We start from the raw sequence: 17,872 nt of genomic DNA on the forward strand, positions 1-17,872 counted from the left end.
GCGCTCTCCTCTCCGGTGAGCTATCTCCTTCACACCACACTCTGAGGACTGAGCTTAGTGCTGGCTTGGCCGCATCCACCAATTCCGGGTCCCTCTTCAGCCAATCTGGGCAGCCGCAGCTACAGAGGGCGGTACCAATCAGACACAAGTTTCCGCCCACAGGCCACACCCCCTGGGGCCGGAAATTACCCGCCGGGGAAAAGGACTCGGCCGGAAGTCCCGCCCTTCCACTTGCAAACGGAGGCCGGGACAGGTCAATCGGCGGCGGGTACTTTCCGCAGTGAGTTTCCCAGTGCGGTCGGTGGACCTGGAGGGCGACACAGCCGTGCGGGAACCACACAGTCCGCACCACGCTCCCACGTAGGCTGAGCCCCGGTCGCATGTTGCGTGGCTTCCCGCGTGACCACTGCAGGCAGGAATGGCAGCCCCGTCCATGAAGGAAAGGCAGGCATGCTGGGGCGCGCGCGACCTGTACTGGCGCTGCCTGGACGACAACGCAGAGGACGCGGCCCGGTGTCAGAAGCTGAGGAGCTCGTTCGAGGCCAGCTGCCCCCAGCAGTGGGTAAGTCCCGCGGGGTGCAACACATCCCTGCGTGCACCCTCACCTTAGGGTGGGTTTTGAGGAGCAAGGTCACGCGTTGGAAGTCACCAGTTAGTTGGTATTACTGGAGAAAATGACAGCGCTACCAGACTCTGGAGAAGGGACCTGGTGGTACAGCGCTGTGACTTCTGCAGGCGTCCATAGCCTTTCTCACAGCTCCTCCCCTCGAGCCCGGTCATATTAAGCAGGCTGGCTCACTCAGTATCAGTTCTTCCCTCTCTTCACCTTGTCCCAGCCTCTGTCGACTCCTATGTGTTGACTCCTATAAAGACTGAGAGGTGTGTCCAAAGACACACCTGCGTGAGAGGTTGGGGAGGAAATGGAGGATCATGGGAAGTGTCCCATGTGAGAGAGACACTTGGATTCATTCGCTAGGATTTTTAATTCAGCCTTGGGAGGTCTTGCATCCAGATTTATGCCGCGGGAGTCATGCATCAGAGGAGAAACATTTCTCCAGGATGAGGCAGCCTCTGTAGTGGAGAGAGGATTTGAACTAAGATCCTGAAGTGTACGTGTACTCTGCTCTACAGCAGGCCTATGAGAAAGATGTGGGCTTGTGCTATACAGGGACAAGAGAACCAGGGCTCTGGGTGGCTGGTGCATCCACAGGTTCAGGAGGAGAAACACCCCAAGAGATGCTGAGTTCTGGACAAGCTGTTGTCAACACCAAAATACTGCTCTCGCTTCAAGGGCTAGTCTGTCTTGTAGCCAGATATGAGTGACTGGTTCAGGAACTGAGTATGAGGTTTTCCCCAGCTACCACTTGGCAGAAGTGTTATGCAATCTTATGGAACAGAACAAACGGTGGAAACAAAAGGTAAGTTTGTTACAGCAAAGGAAGCCTTCTGGTTGGTGGAAGCCAGTGGTCTGTTAAAGCATTACAGGTTTCACCTGTCACCAGGGTGTGTATGTCAGTCACAGAAGAGGGCAAGGGATTAAGAGAGCTAAAGACAGACCTGGCAGCAATCAAACCTCTCTGTAGTCACTCAAGTTCTGATCAGTCAGTCAGTCCTGTAAGAAGGTAAGGCTTGCCCCACCCCATTTAAGTTGGGATGGAATGCCTAATTACCTTTAAATGTAGTTGTCTCTTGGGGCATTGATTCCTGACAGATGTTACAATAATGATTTGCCACAAAATGTGAGGGCTATCATATGCTTTTTAGTCTTATATCCTTTATGTAACACCCATTCTAGTGCAGTCAGTTCAAGACTGACCATCAGATTTATGACACAACAGAGGGACAGAGGCCATCAAACCAAAGGGACTTAAGGGGAGGGATGAGGCTTCAGATGAAGCAGTGTTGTGACAGGCTTAGTGGAGCTGTATACAAACGGTTCCTTACCCACTCTGAACTGGAGTCCTGTTTCCCATGAAGTTAAAGATTGAACATTGTGTTCAGAAACTGTTTGAAACCTACACCTGGGTTGGCAGTCAGGGCTACCTTTGATACTCTGGGCCAGAGGGTGCGCCATTCTTCCAGATGGAACTGTAAGGGACAAATCTGCCTGTTACGTAGAGAACACGGTTTCTCAGTGAACAAGGCAGGGGGGTCCATTAGGGCATACACTGAAGGCTTTTAACAAGAGCAGCATTTTCTAGTCTCACAGTGCACATGTAGGGGGGGGGGTCCTGCATTTGTCCTGTCTACAGGTGCTGGGTCAGTATTACACCCCATGAAGAGAGGAGGCTGTGAATAAAAAACCCAAATCTTCATAATGTGACTAGTTAGTCATTTGTCTGCCTCCCCAGATATGTGTGCTTCTAGATAAAACAGTTGACAAAAATGCCAGGGTTAATAACTTATTCGACACACTGAACCTATAGCCAGCAATCACCTGTAAAACTGAAAGTTTCCTGACCTACTAGGCCCCAGTGTGCATAAAACTGTTTCATAAGTTCCCAGGTCGTTTGGATACTAAACAGAAACACTAGCCATGAAGGATAGACTCATGGTTCTTCAGGCTTCTAAGAAGCGTACCAGACTCCTGACTCAGGATTCCAGAATACAAACTACAATCCTGCTTCAGTATCATTGATACTGAGTAACATGCTACGTTAAATCTGTGCTTTTGATTCCCTAAGCTGCGTAACTTGCTCTAATGTCAGGCCTTTTTATCTCCATAGATAAAATATTTTGACAAAAGAAGAGACTACTTAAAATTCAAGGAAAAATTTGAAGCAGGAGGATTCCAGACTTCACAGTCGACTGAAAATTCCTAGGCTCTTTCTGGACTTTCACACAAGTGGAATTTACTCCTCTGGACTTGCAGAAATGACTCCAGGACAAAAGCAGCTTGAGTCACAGTGCGTATCTGCACTTGTTCTCTGTAAATAACAGTTACTAAATTGTTGGAATAGCAGAATATCTCATCATCAAAACTATGAAGGACTGCCTTAATTAAAGTGAGGGATCTATTCTAAGAAAAAGCATGAAATCATTATATAAAAAAGTTTATTATAAAAATACATTGTTTATTTTCCTTTCCCCCTTTGGAATGAAAGCTGCATATTAGGCAAATATAGTTGCACATAAAATAAATAAAAACTAAGATAGGTTATTCTGTGTGCTTCTGGCAGTTAGCACTTTAATACAAAAACTACACAATGAAGTTGGAAGAAGTTAATCAATGGGTTAACATTTTGTTCAAATGTCCTCAGTGATCAGACAATACCTGGGTTGCTACCTAGTTCAGTAAGACAAAGAAGAAATAACTATGTAGATTGGGGAAGGGAAAACTGGGTCTATTCCAAGATGATTAAGAAAATACCTAAGGATGCGCTCACAAATGTGGAGACAATATTCACAAGACACATTTCTTAAAGAACTTGAATCCAGAATTAAAAAACAAAAAAAAAAACCCCTCATGATTCTTGATAAGAAAACTGATCCCACTTAAAAAGTGGGAAAAAGGAGCCTCCTTATCATTAAATATTAGAATAATGGAAATTAATGCCATACTGATGTGTCAGTAGATACCAGTTAGAATGGCTTCGATTAAAGTCTGACAATACCAAGTGATGACAGGGATGCAGAACAAGACACTCTTGGTGATACTGTAAACTAGGAAAGCCCTCTACAGAGGTTTTCAGTCAAACATGCTGACCTTTAAACCCACCAGCCCCACTCCTAGCTACCTCAGCAAATGAACTGAAAGCAAAGCCTGCAGCATCATTCAAGTCATTTAAAACCAGATGCCTATGGCAGGAGATGAAGTACTATATCCCATTGATGGATGGAATGCCAACAACACAAGCAAAGACCTGGATGAGCTGGGAATGCACTCGGCTACCTGAAAGAAGCCAGACTGATAATGTAGGTTATGTAGGTTATCTCAGACCACAGGAGTGGCATCTGGAGGAAGTGGGGGTGTGGAGATGTGGTGGTCTATGTTTGAAACACTGTTGCAGATCAAAACTTCAGGAGACATTTAAGTATTACTCAAAGGATTCCAGGGATAACAAGTTCCTTGCTGGACAATGATAATGATCACCATTGAATAATGCACTTATCTGAACAGAAAGCATTCATGGATTTTGTTCTTGCTTTCAGTAGGGATTCACAGGAGTGGCTCGGCGGCACAGGGGTGATGATGATAGTCCTCAGAGACACAACCATGTAGGGAAAATCTCATTGAACCCTAGCACAAACAACCAGGGCTCAATCCGTGGCTTCGGAAATGAAGCTCAGGACCTGAAGATAAAGAACATCATTGGCGCTGACTCACGTCTTGTCACATGTGCTCCCTCTCTCAGCAGGAATACACAGGTGCGTAGCAGCAGGAAGAGGAGGCAGCCTCTCAAAACAGAAGGGCACAGGTGCCCATAAATAATAACTTTAGTTCTGCCAGTCTGACAATACCAGTTTCTAAGAAGACCATAACTTAAAAATTCCTTTTTAAAAATCCCATAAATGCTTAAAATATTTAAAAAGGTTAGTTAAAAAGGAGACAATATATATAATGATATATACTTTAAGGCACATGAAAAGGTTTTGGCATTGAGGTGCAAGGTTAGAGACAAGAAGAAAATCCCAGGACATCTCAGAATATTTCGTTAGTCCAGAAGGTTATAAGCCACCATAGCACCATGAGAGATCGCAGGTGAGGCCCAGCCTTCAGGATGGTGGCCCCGCGCACCCGAGCAGCTGCTGTCTGGTGTACTCCCAAATCAGCAGAGCCCCGCTCACATGCACATTTAGTGAGCGGATGATGCCCTGCTGAGGAATCTCCACACACACATCCAGCTGCTGAATCAGGTTGGCTGGGATTCCTTCCCGCTCGTTTCTGCAGAAGAAAAATAGAGCAAGACATGTTAGTTTCCCTGTATTACAGGAAGAACCTTTTACTGTTATGTTCTTTAGGAGTTCTGAATGTTACTATTGGAGAAGGATAAATTAAGTCAACCTGGATTCCAGTAAGTAAGGGCATTACAAAAACAGCCAGGTGAGAAAAGGAAAACCAGCAGGTCCCCTTAAATGCTATAAGCTCATAGGAAACTGTGTGACAGGAACCTGGGTAAATCATAAAACATCCTAGAGAAGTGACATGGACCAGAGAATCAGCTCACCCCAACAGCAGCAGCGACTTCTCAGGGAAGCGGTACTGGGCCAGATCTGAACTTTGCGCTGTCTGCTCCACGCCAATGACAGTGTAGCCTTCCGCCTTTTTCTGCTGCAGATAATCCATCAGCTGGGATGGTCTCACCTTAGTGGCAATTTCAGAAAAGCGGATTATGAAACCATTCCATTGTGACATGAGAGAGCGGACAAAGCGTTAAAACTCAATGGGGCTTTAAAGCGAATGTAGAACACCAGACAGCATCAGGAAGGTTCCCTCCACATCACAGCCTGCTGAGTGGTGGCTAAGGGGACTGCCACACGACCGCAGGTCACAGACCAAACCTGGAACTCAGTACTGAAGTATTACACTGAGAAACTGGCACAAGGACACTACACGCCAAAACATCTCCACAAATACAGAACGCAATAAGCGACTTCACACTCACCTCCACCAGAGGAAGCCACTGCTCTGCAGACACGCTGAGGTGCTGGAACTGTCTATCCCTGACACACTGAAGGCTGCCGACAACAAGTACTGCAGCCCCGAACACCTCACAGGTCCTGCACAGCCCTGTACAGAATGGCTCATTACCAAGACTGTCTCCAGCATGTCACAAGGTTCACGCCACCCCGGCCTTTCCTCTGAAGCCTGCCTAGAGGATTGTGTATGGAACAGACAGGCACAAAGGGTAGATGACTTTACCTCCCAGGTTGGTTGGCTTGTCGATGAGTGAGGCCACAATGATCAGTCTGCTAATGGACTTTCCGAGCTTGGCAGCCCGATCCTGAAACTCGAGCTCCAGGTCTGATTCCAGAGCGCTTTGTCCCCATGGGATGATTTTTTTCTGGACATCAGCCCACTCTGAATGGCTGTCTGCTTCACCCAAAGTAGAACCTGAGAAGAAATAATAGTGCCTACATGTAACTTAGCCCGAGTCAATCCTCTTTGCATCTTCAGACGTACTTTTTAAATATTCTTTTCTTCTTGTTAACACTTGTATACAGCCCGATTGTGTGTATATGTAACACATGCATGCAGGTGCCCACAGGGGGGCAAACTGAGGGAAGAGCCAGCAGAATGAGGCTGCCCTGGACACACTGAGCCACTGACTTTACAGGGAACCCTGATTGTCACTGGAAGAGGGAAGGCTGTGGGGAAAGTACAGAATGCTTGCCTAACCAGACCCAGAAGGACCAGGATCCAGAGATCTGCTCTGTTGAAGGAAGCCACCATCATTATAGAAAGATGAGCTGTCTGGAAAGTGAGCATTCAGCTGAAAGTCCTGGTCAGAGCCAAGCCACACGTGTGCCTGACTTCTCTAAGTAGAGGCAGAGACCCAGGTCAGTGAAACAAAATCAAGACCAGTTCTAGAGCAGCAGTTGGGAGCCCTCGCCAATGAACCAGGGTAAAAGGAAGCTCCCTTACCTTGGTCCTGCTGGGACCAGTCTCCTGGACTCAGCTCACCGAGTGCAGTCCCAGACAGGTACCACTGGGACCCTGCATTGGAAGGGATGTCTGTGAAGTTGGCAAATTTATCCAAGGCGATCCACTCTTCTTCAGTGACACCCGAGAGCCGTGGGAGCGTGTAAAATATGGTCTGAAAAGAGAGTTGTAAAATCTATTATTTTCCTTAAAAAACAGAGGGGGGAAAAAACCAAACAAAAAAGACAAAACAAACAAACAAAAAAAAAAACCCCAGGTTTTATTAATGCTAGTGCTTCTCTCAAGCCATCCTCAACTTGCAGGCTCTCAGGCCTGCGTACCTCTGGAGGTATGCTTCACTCTGCCCTAGGACATTCAGAGATTCACTTAGGGACCCCCCCCCAAGGGCATGTAGGGCCTCTCCAGCACTAACGACATGTGACTACTATGCTCTTATCAAGAGCACACCATGCTTCAAAGGGCGTTATCACTAAAGAGAAGCATAGACCTAAAGGCAGTGTCCTGGCCACCAGACACTCATCCCATGCTCAGTTACACTGCAGACATCCAAAACCTGTATCCTGGCTCAACAGTGTAACTCACTGTGTGACATGGAGTGAGCTGTGAAGGCTTTGTCAGCTTTGGTTCATCATGTGTATGAAGGTGGGTAAAATGGAGCCTATAAAGCCACCTTCTGTTCCTCCCTCTTGAAGAACTCTCAACCATGGAAAGGCATGTGAGAGAAAAAAAACCCCAAGTAACAGGCAACTTAAAAGTAAAATGACACCCACTGCACATGTAAGGGTGGTTTTAAGGCAGATATGGCTTCTTTCAGGGTAGTTCTAAGGCAAATATGGTTTGTTTCATGCTAGCCATATTTATGCAAATTTAAACTGGTATCACGATGAACAGTAATGGTTATCAGTTGGGCCTCCTAAGCCCAGCTGCAAACACTAAGGCTTGGTGACAGAGTCTGGTGGACCATGAGCTCCCGGCCTGGCAGTCTACACACATAGCTCCCACTGCTGCTTGCCCACTCTACCTGGTATTGCTGAAGACAAGAACAGCAGAAAGCAAGGCTGGCAGTGGGGAGAGGAAGAAGAAAGAACTCAGAGCTTGGGGTCAGCCTTGGAAAAGGTGGATGGGGTGCTAGAGAGTCCTTAGAAAGGTATCAGCAGAGTGGGCTTGGAGCCGAGAAGCAGCAACAAAGTGTATGATAGTGAAAAATCCTACTAGGTCTTATCTTGAGAAGAATGATATCGGTAGTGTGACAGAAAGCATTCGTTCGTTTGTGTGTGTGTATGTATTTCTATGTATGTATGTATGTATGTGTGTATATGTGTTTATGTGTGTGTGTAGCTAGGCTCCCAATATAGACCCCCCAGAGGAAAAGTCACTCGGGTCAGGTACTCTCCCTTCAGAGCTAGGTAGGTAGCACAGTGCTGTAACTGGAGCTGAAAAGGGTTTAAGAATGCCTGGTCCTCTAAATTTTAGGAATTTACATTCTGATGTCATTTATTTTAACTGCAATGTGTATGTTGGCAATTTTTAAAATTACGTAAGCACTCTGCTACTTTCAGCAAAGCGGAGCACCATTTGCCATACATTTCATTACCCAAGACCTAAAAGGATCAACTGCCATTAACAAGAGATCTTTTGTTCTTGCATTGGTAATGGGCTTCAGTACAAAAGAGTCTCACCTGCACACATGTTCTCTCACTCACTTCCTTTCAGAAATCTGTTCTGATTTTTGCTTAGAGTTAAATATTCCCTTCCAAGGTTTACAAGCCAGACACTGCCAGAGAGATAGAAAGTGAGAAATGACTAGCCAGTTGTCACTGCTGAGGGATGAACCGCAAGCACATTCACAGCGTCACAGGGTCAAGGGGACAGAGGATGAACCTCATCGCAGCCTTCAACAGCTGGGGCAGGAAAGAGCATCAGGACTGCAGACAGCAGACAGACTACATGCTGTGCTCTCAGCTTACCTCCAGACAGTAGTCCTTCAGGGGGTGAAAGGTGGAGAAGAAGAAATGGTCCTGGATGCGCTGCCAGTTCTTCCTGGCATTCCTGAGGGGGAGGACAGGGAGGAAACAGCTCTGGAGAGGAAGTCAGTACAGTACCTTAAAGATTTCTCTATCCCGGACTCATAGTACATACTCTCCAACATTAATGTATGTATGTTCTAGTTCTGCCTCTGTCTGCCTGCCTCTGAGGTTGTGGTTTAATGAGAAACGTTCCCACAGGCTTATATATTTGAACCCCCTGGTCCCCAGTAGGTGGTGTTTGGGGAAGTTTAGGTTTATGGCCTTGCTGGAGGAAGAACATCACTGAGGGCGGGCTTTGAAAGTTCACACCTCCACCCTATTTCCAGTTCTGTTCCCTGTTGTGATCTCTCAGCTTCCTCCTGCTGCTGCTTGCTGTCAGGCATCCTCAGCATGGTGAACACATCACCCTAGAACCATAAGCCAAGACAAACTCTTCCTTCTGTAACTTGCGTATGGCTGTTTATCAGTCACTAACAAGGAGCTACTGGGGATTAATCCCTGGGGCCTTGTGTATTCCAGGTGAACACATTGCCCCTGAGCCCTGTCCCCAGCATGCAGTGTGTATTTTAAACTGCCACATAGATAAACTGCCACATAGAAATGTTCTCACGTTGGCTGTGGTTTTTGAGATAGAGTCTCAGGTGCATGAGGATAGCCTTGAACTCAGATATCTGAAGACAATCTTGAATGTCTCTACCTCCAAGTGCTGGGATTACAAATACATTCGACTGTGCCTAGTTTTTTTGTTTGCTTCTCTCCTCCTCCTCCTCCTCTTCCTCTTCCTCCTCCTCCCTTTAAACTAGGCACTGTGGTGCTCACAATTCCAACACTCAGTAAACAGGCAAGAGGATTGCCAGGAGAATAAACCAGCCTCAACTACATAGCCAAGACACTCTATCAAAAATCAAAAAACAAAACAGTTTTGCTTTGTTGTTCTTTGCAGAACTGGGGCTTGAACCCAGGCCTCATGCCCTTCAGAATGTGTTCTACCACTCAGCTACCCACAGAGTTTTATATTTTGAAATGGAACTCAAGGATGAACAGAAAAACTAAATAATGCTTTCAAAATCATACAAAAACAAACAAACCCAAAAACCAAACAACAAAAGGAATAAAACCCGGGTCTCTGAGTGTCAAACACAGGCATTGTTCATGAACATGAAGAAGGTGGAGAACACACTCCCACTGTGTAGCCCAGGCTAGCCTCAAACTCAATCACATAATACAGACCCAAAACACCCATCACCTCTGGGGTTGGGGTCCCTGTGTCTTTGGCAGTGGACCCTTCTCTCCTAGAATCTGACGTAGGCTGTGGTTTTCACGCTGAAGACACACAGCACAGCTAAACAGTGTCCACCCACAAAATCTAAATGCACCAGCTATGAGCAAGGCAAACCCAGCCACCAGGTGTGAAAGGCAAAAGTCACGTGACAGAACAAGCCATTTAGAACTGGGACCACCGGCAGGAACTGGGCAGCACTTTCAGGCTACGAGACTTCTTATACTTTACAAGAATTTTCTACATAAGTTCCTTGTACCTCACTTTCCTCACTGCCCATGTTTTCGAAAAAATGAATGACAAGAAGTACTTTAAACATTCCAAGCATCTAAACAAACATAAGGAACCCCAGACAACCATCTGCAGAGAGGTCACAGGTGTCTGCCACTTGTGTGCTATACCCGTTGCTGTCCAGGTTCCATTCCTATCCATACTGCTGCACTCAGCGCATTGCTCTCCAGGTTCCATCCCTGCTCATGCTGCCGGTGCAGTCCCCAGCTGTGTTGTTACACTGAGCCTGTCTTCTCTCACACTCTCCTCGCTCCTGTCCATTTATCCCCTCACCAGCATCAGGTCTGAGTGAGCAGTTTTCCTCTCACTATGCAGACTACCCTGGACCTTACCCAAAGTCAAGGCCTACAGGTACTGGTCACTGTCATCCTAACTCTTCAGTTCTTTGAATACCTAGATACTTGCCCTCTGTCCCCAGAACTGGCCAGTGACCCACCTGCCACCAATCTCTAATTCCTAAAGCTGCTTCTCTTACCCAGAAATCTCTTTTCACTCACCAATTCCTGCTGTTTTGGAAGTCACAGATGATGTTGGTCAAAGGACTTCTCTAAGTCACATGTATTCACCATGGTGCCCTCTGCATTCTTATCAACTACTGAAAGGCCTGTGCACTGGGGTGACTACTTGATGGCCCTCTTTACCTGACTGAGCCACATAAAGACAGGACCTCTGTCTACCTGGCCTGCTGAGGTATGTGTCGGCCACAGAGGTCTCAAAGAGGGGTGTGCACTTAGAGAACAGAGAAAGCATAAAGCTCAGAATGCCTGATTCTCACTGACTGTGTCCCTATTTGGGACTAGGAGTTTTATTATTAATAATAATAATTATATATATTATAATAATAATAATATAATATATATATGATCTGAGCCAAATATTTTTAGGGACCAAGGACATTAATCTAGGATCCACAGGTAGAGAAAACAGCTCAGTGCTCACCAGGCAGCCATGACCTCACCACAGAAAGCAATGCTCAACTGGAAGTGGGCAGCAGAGGGGTGAGGGGCCACTCTGAAGTCAGTCTGGCTTCCTCCAGGCTGCCTGCCTGCTATGTAGGAGCCATGAGTATAAAACCCCAATCTGGCCCAGTGTTGGACAGTGACAGAGAAAAGGATAACAAGGCTCCTTAAGGCTCTGCTGGAGAGAACAACCAGGTGAGGCGTCCTCACCCTGCTCCGTGCATGCTTTCTGCTTGGCTGAGGCTGCACTCGATGACTGTGGTCCAGGCGCCACACTCTTCAAACTGCAGTGTTTTACACAGATGCCAGGCCTTCTTGAGGGCTACGAGAGCATAGAGCCGAACACTGAAATTGTGACTCAGACACCACTGGAGGGCAACGGTGAGAGCCTGCTTCAGAACCAGCTTCTGCAAAGACAGAAGAAACAGCTTGAGGGGGAAGTGTGACAGCATGAGGAAGGCTGTAAAGAATGGAGGGCTGACAGCTCTTGCCAGCCTTTCACTAGCCTGGCTGTGGGGCTTTCTTCCTCCCAGGCAAATGAGCTCAGAAGCACTCACAACTGTCTCAAGGAAAACAGTATTAAGTGTCCCCATTCTTCTAATGGCTACAATATGTCCCCCACTCTTACAACCTAAGTTGACATCAATCTTCATGCTGGTGTGACAGGGTCATTATGTTCTAGAAATGTGACCCCCACCTTATTACTTGACCTAGGCTGAAAGGTAAGGAAGCGCCCTATAGGAGTCCCACTTTCGGGGAACCTGAGGTACCCACCTTCCTCCATCAAGTGCTGAGCTCTTAACTCCCTAACAGCCACCTGGAACCACTCAGAGTCAGAATTAAGAAGCAGGCATGGGGTACTTGAGAAGTGGTAGCAGGACAATCAGAAGTTCAGGGTTAGTCTGGGCTAAACCCCTAAGGACACTTGACAGTTTAAGGTCAGTTAGAGAGGAGGGTGGTTTGGGAGGACTGGGGGAGGGGTGGGTATGATCAAATGGCATTGTAAGGAATTCTTTAGTATCTAATAAAATAAGGAAGAAACACATTCCAAAGACAACTAACCATGAAACAAACAACAACAAAACTGTACAAATACAATCTTTTTTATATTAGAATCCCAAGTTCATAAATTCTCCTTGCAAATAATTCAAAACTTACCTTTTCTGGAATATTCTGAACAATGATGTCCAAATGTGATAAAACAGATAAAAATGTACAAATGCTTGCCTTAATTTTTTCTTCACCCTGATAGAAGATGAGATAGAAAAATCATTATTTGGGGCTTAACTGTGAGCAGAGGCTCCTGGACCAGCAGAGGTAGGAGGAAGCAGCTTGAGTTTGCCTTGCGTACGGGCACTCCCTGCAGCCCAAGGTAATGCAGGCAATGCTGAGCGAACAGTCAGACAGCACTGAATGGCCTCACTGTACCAAGCCCCTGGGCCAGGCCTACCGGACAGGAGTGGGGACTTGGGTCAGGACATAGAGGAAGCTGGTGAAAAGAACAAGATAAATAAAGACACAGGGCAGAGGAGGTGAGAGTCTCACTGACCCTTGGGACTGTCCTGCTGTTGCATACATGGTGACAGCCATGGGGAAGAAATGCCATCTGGAGCCCTAGCCCTTGCAGAAACATATGGCTATCAAGACTCTCAGGGTGTAGAACCACCAAGCACAGATGCTGTTTACATTGCTAGGTAGGTGTTGAGTATCCTAGCAACCCAAACCTGGGTGACCTGGGTGTTTATGCTCAATCATAGTAACAGGGATGGGATCCAGGAGGGCAAAGAGCCTACTACGGCCACCAACACTCATATCAAATGTGATTTTCACACAGTATGAGAACAAGGTGAGGTTAATAGTGTCAGCTGTTTAGACCTAGAGTCACAGAAGGGACAAGACTCCGGGCACACAGGTGAGGGATGATCTAGGTTAGGTTAACTTAGTTGGGGGAGAAAATGAACTGAGCATCACCATTCATCCCTTCCTGCTTCCTGACTACAGATGTAACGTGACCTCACACTCCTGACACCATGCCTTACCCACCATGACGGTCTGCACCCTCAAACTGTGAGCCAGAGTGAACCCCTTTTTCCTGAGGTTGCTTTTGTCAGAATTTTATCAGAGCTATAAGGAGTGATGTGGGGAGGGGTGAGGTGAGAGTTGGTGCCAGCTCACATGAGACAGAACAGTCATGAACTGATGGTTGTCCTTGGCTAGGTGTCAAGTGTTTCCTTCTGTACCCTCTGTGGCGATTGGAATATGCTTGGCCCAGAGAGTGGCACTACCTGGAGGTGTGGCCTTTTTGGAGGAGGAAGTGTGTCACTATGGGTATGAGCTTTAAGACCCTTGTCCCATCTGCCAGGAAGCCAGGCCCTCTCCTAGCGGCCTTCAGATTAAGATTAGAACACTCAGCTTATCCTGCACCATGCCTACCTGGAAACTGTGGTGTTCCTGCCTTGGTAATTGACTGAACCTCTGAACCTGTAAGCCAGCCCCAATTTTGTCCTTATAAGAGTTGCCTGGGTCATGGTGTCTGTTCATAGCAGTAAAACCCTCAGAGACCCTCTATTTTGGCTGTTTGAAATTTCCCTTCTAAAGCTCTTTTCAAAGGGAAAGAAGCAATTCATTCCTCACCTCCCTTATTTCTAGCATCAAGCCAGGACACGGCTTGGTATTACACAGCGTCCATTTGCTTTGCTTCTTTGTTTTGTTTTGTCTCAGACAGTGCCTCACTACACAGCCCAGGCTGGTCTGGAAATTCTGATGTCCACGCCTCAGACTCCCGAGTGCTGGGATAACAGGTGTGCAACACCATACACAGCCTCCCTTACATCTTAATAGCAAAAGCCTTTCCCACCTTTACTTTGTCAAAATTAGAACAAATCACAACACACTCAAGACAGACTTGGGGGATTTCTGTTGCCCAGTTGCACTCAGGATGCACATTTAGAAACTACAGTGTCAACATTACAGTCACTAAGGGACAGAAACAGGCACTGAAGTGAGGTGCACCTCCACAGCCACAACCTTTCCTAGTTCAGAACAGCGCAAGAAAATCTTTACTTACATAAGAAAAACACGCCCAGAACTTTGGAAGAAACTCAGGGAATTTATGAAGAATCAATATAATAAGCCACTCAATAAAATATTTTATGGACGCTTGATTGTTGGTGAAGCCAGCATGAAAGACCTTATCAATAATCCCATGTAAGAAGTTCTAAAGGAGAAAGCATACATTAAATTGTTAACACACTATTAACTTTTCAATAAAAAAAAAAAAAAAAAAAAAAAAAACCCTCCTCAGCTGAGGCCGAAGAGATGGCTCAGCAGTTAAAAGGCTGCTCTTGCTGAAGACCTGGGTGCACTTCCCAGAGCGCAGACTTGTCACTCCAGTTCCAGGAGATCTGGCACCTCTCCTGTGGACACTGTACACAGACAGTACACAGACACATGCCAAAAAACACTCACTCACATAAAATATAAGACTGACTTTGTACTAGAGCATTTCTAGTGAACACCTCAATTCTATGATGAAGGTTTTGATCATCTAGGTTTTGACAGGGAAAGATACAGAAGTCTAATAATTTTCCTAAGTTATATAACTTACCTCATTTCTGTGGGTGGTGCATTGTATGTAAATGTTCACATGTGCATGGACTCGTGTGCAGGTGTGAGTATGGATACATACATATGGAAGGAGGCCAGAGGTCATTAGTGTCAGGTGTTTTCCTCAGTCACTCTCCACCTTATTTTCTGAGGCAGAGTCTCTCCAATTTGGATAGACTGGCTGACCAGCAAGCTGTAGGGCTCCTCCCATCTCCACTTCCGAAGCAATGGGATGACAGTGTGCTACCAAGCTTGGATTTTCATGTGGGTACTGCGGAGTGACCTCAAGTCCTCCCACTGAGCCATCATCACCCCAGGGCTCAGCCTTGTTCTTAAGTGGCAGCACTCATGTGCAGCTTATTTCATGCTTAGACCCAGCAGCTCAGAAACACCCGGATAAGGAGCAAAGCTCCAGACAGTGAATGCATCCATCAACCTGTGCTCTGGTCTCTCAGCTCTATGTCCACCCCTACCCCAACTCCCAGTTGTTCTTTGGACTAGACCTTGAGCTCCAACTTTACCTCTCCCTCACCTGTCCTCTTCACATGATGCACATGTAAACATCGGGAGAAAGCACTTATTTGCATAAACACTTTATATAACATTTAATAGGCTTACTTAAAAATAATGCCTGTTATACTTTTTTATTTTATTTTTTTTTTCTTTTTTGAGGGGGTTTTCAAGACAGGGTTTCTCTGTATAGCCCTGGCTGTCCTGGAACTCACTTTGTAGACCAGGCTGGCCTTGAACTCAAAAATCTACCTGCCTCTGCCTCCCAAGCACTGGGATTAAAGGTGTGCGCCCCAAGCCCAGCTACACTTTTTTATCTTAAAGAAGATTTTTGTAGAGTCTTTTAGTAAGAATTTTTTTTTTTTGGTAAATTTGGTAAGAAAATTTTGGTAGAAAAATGTCAAAAATAAGATTTTTAAACTATATTTAGTTAGTGTGTGTGTGTATGGGTATGGGTGAATGGGTGTGTGTGTACATATGGAGAGGTCAGGACAACTTTTGGGACTCAGTTCTCTCCTTCCATGATGTAGGTCCCAAGGACTGAACTCAGACTGTCAGGCTCTCTGTGTCAGGCTCCTTTCTCTCTGTCTCTTTCTCATATTCCCCTTCATTCTCCCTCTCTCTTTGTTTCTGCCTCACTCATACACAGATTTTTTTTTTTAATGAAAGGAATTTTACATCTTGACAAAAAGCTAGAGTCATAAGAGAGAAAGGAGCCTCAGTTGAGGAAATGCCTCCAAATGAGATCCAGCTGTAAGCCATTTTCTTAATTAGTGATCAATAGGGGAGGGCCCAGCCCACTGTGGGCGGTGCCATCCCTAGGCTGGTGGTCCTGGCTCTTTAAGAAACCAGGCTGAGCAAAACAGGGGAAGCAAGCCAGTAAGCAGCACTCATCTATGACCTCTGCATCAACTCCTTCCTCCTGGTTTCTGCTGTGTTTGAGCTTCTGTCCTGACTTCCTTTGGTGATGAACAGCCCAATAAACCCTTTCCTTCCCGACTTGCTTTTGGTCATGGTATTTCTTTGCAGCAACAGAAACACTAACTAAGACACAGAACATGAGAACTATCACACCTGATCAAATGCAGGGAAGAGGACAAGCAGAGTCTGCCACACACGGTTCTTCACCCGGTGCTGGAGGGAGTTCTCATGGTATCGAGTTCTGGACCTGGATGCTGACTCATCCTGAAGAGACAGGGTGGGAATCGGTCAGGGTAAGCCTCCTACCACATCTGTGACTAAGAACAGTATCAGAGACAACTTCAAACCTGAAAAGTATTACAAAGCAGCATTCTACACATGTCTGTTTCTGCCCCTTTGTCCTATTTGGATTTGAATCTGCTGCAGTTCAATTCCAATGTCACTAAGAGGGCAATCGTTCAATGCCACCTCCAGACACACGGTGGCAGCACCATGTCCTCCTGCATCCCAGAGCTTTTCTTTCTGGCTTTCAACAAAATCAGCCAAGCAGCCCACCTTCCCAGGGTCTGAACCCAGGGACTCCTTTTCTACTACCAAGCTAGAGCTTCAGCTCCTGGAGGGAGACCTTTGTCACCAAGTCACTGCTGACCCAAGAAGCCACTGAAGAATGTTATACATATTGTCCATTTCCTTTAAGACGAAAAGTCCGTCAAGCATCTCTGGGGTCATTTTCATCAAAGGTGGGCATGTCTTCACTTCTCAGAGACCTTTCTAGATAAAGTTCAGCTCCTCTACTTTCAGGTCTAACCAGCTTCGAGGTAGCCAATGAAACGCCGCTTCCTCTGAGAGAGTCCCCACATCCAGCTTCCACAAGGAAGGACAGGGCATTTTTGTTCTCCATGAAAAATCCTTCCTAGGTTTTCTATACCAAAGCTGGCCTTCTCCATTCAGAAAACAAAGTTTGTGAACAGTCCTGTTTTAAGTAAGACCCGTGACTAAGGTTCTATATTAGCTCAAGCGCCTGTGAGGTCAGGCAGCAGGATGGAACTCTGTCCACTTGAGGAATAAAGGAACCAGGACACAGCTCTTTGGTAGAGCAATCACCTGGTACATACAAGGCCCCAGGTTCCACTTTCATACTGACTACACTCAATGCCATCCTTTCTGTTTTCTCCCAGATTTCTGGAACCCATCCTTCAGAACCCGTAAGGGTCATAGGTGACTTGGCAGATGATCTGGCAGACACAGAAAAGCTGGTCATTTTTACCTCCATGAGTAAGAAATTTTCATCAATCCCACAGAAACACCAGGAACCTGATCTGAGCCTGACAGCGATGAGTCTTAAGACAGGTAACTGTGTTGGTTAACACTGCAGCTGGACACCATGTAGAGTCACTGAAGTCAGAGAAGATGCTGAGTATGTCTGTGAGAGAGGCTTTAGGTTAGGTTGAGGTGGGAAGACCCACTCTAAATGTGGGTGGGCTGTGTGATTTGATGAGCTTGGTCCTAGACTGACCAGAGGAGGCAGTGAGCTGAACACGGACATTCACCTCTCTCTGCTTCCTTGACCATGGGCTCATAGTGGCTACCTCAGCCTTCCTGGTCATGGTGGACTGCACTTTGCAAACCAGTAGCCAACATAAACCCATCCTTCCTTAAGGTGTGTTTCTCCTGT

At 46.3% G+C, this 17,872-nt stretch overlaps 2 protein-coding genes across 3 annotated transcripts in view; one reads left to right on the top strand and one right to left on the bottom strand.

The window, feature by feature from the left end:
* Window positions 1-210: 210 nt before the first annotated feature.
* On the top strand, window positions 211-3,160 carry LOC110300579 (cytochrome c oxidase assembly factor 6 homolog). Its single transcript, XM_021170803.2, has 2 exons — window positions 211-562; window positions 2,727-3,160. The coding sequence occupies exons 1-2, from the start codon at window positions 419-421 to the stop codon at window positions 2,820-2,822; spliced, it is 240 nt and encodes a 79-aa protein (XP_021026462.1). The 5' UTR covers window positions 211-418; the 3' UTR covers window positions 2,823-3,160.
* Window positions 3,161-3,253: 93 nt separating this feature from the next.
* The window catches only part of Tarbp1 (TAR (HIV-1) RNA binding protein 1), a 47,699-nt gene continuing 33,080 nt past the window's right edge, over window positions 3,254-17,872 (bottom strand). The window contains exons 21-30 of one of the 2 annotated variants that reach the window (XM_021170959.2): window positions 16,351-16,461; window positions 14,228-14,377; window positions 12,319-12,405; window positions 11,371-11,567; window positions 8,572-8,653; window positions 6,587-6,758; window positions 5,864-6,055; window positions 5,607-5,731; window positions 5,169-5,305; window positions 3,254-4,885 (exon numbers count right to left, since the gene is read on the bottom strand). In XM_021170959.2, the coding sequence (XP_021026618.1) occupies window positions 4,717-4,885; window positions 5,169-5,305; window positions 5,607-5,731; window positions 5,864-6,055; window positions 6,587-6,758; window positions 8,572-8,653; window positions 11,371-11,567; window positions 12,319-12,405; window positions 14,228-14,377; window positions 16,351-16,461 (1,422 nt within the window). In that variant the 3' untranslated portion in view covers window positions 3,254-4,716. Of the gene's footprint in view, window positions 4,886-5,168; window positions 5,306-5,606; window positions 5,732-5,863; window positions 6,056-6,586; window positions 6,759-8,283; window positions 8,379-8,571; window positions 8,654-11,370; window positions 11,568-12,318; window positions 12,406-14,227; window positions 14,378-16,350; window positions 16,462-17,872 lie in introns of those variants that run through there. The other variant, XM_029480695.1, reaches the window with a different exon arrangement.

Source organism: Mus caroli, chromosome 8, assembly GCF_900094665.2.
Source record: "Mus caroli chromosome 8, CAROLI_EIJ_v1.1, whole genome shotgun sequence".
NCBI classification, from domain to species: Eukaryota; Metazoa; Chordata; class Mammalia; order Rodentia; family Muridae; genus Mus; species Mus caroli.

Bases quoted from the DNA above. Each gene is read 5' to 3' on its own strand.
- LOC110300579 (XM_021170803.2), top strand. From the start codon at position 419: ATGGCAGCCCCGTCCATGAAGGAAAGGCAGGCATGCTGGGGCGCGCGC. The intron at 563-2,726 runs GTAAGTCCCGCG...TTATCTCCATAG, and splicing joins CCAGCTGCCCCCAGCAGTGG to ATAAAATATTTTGACAAAAG.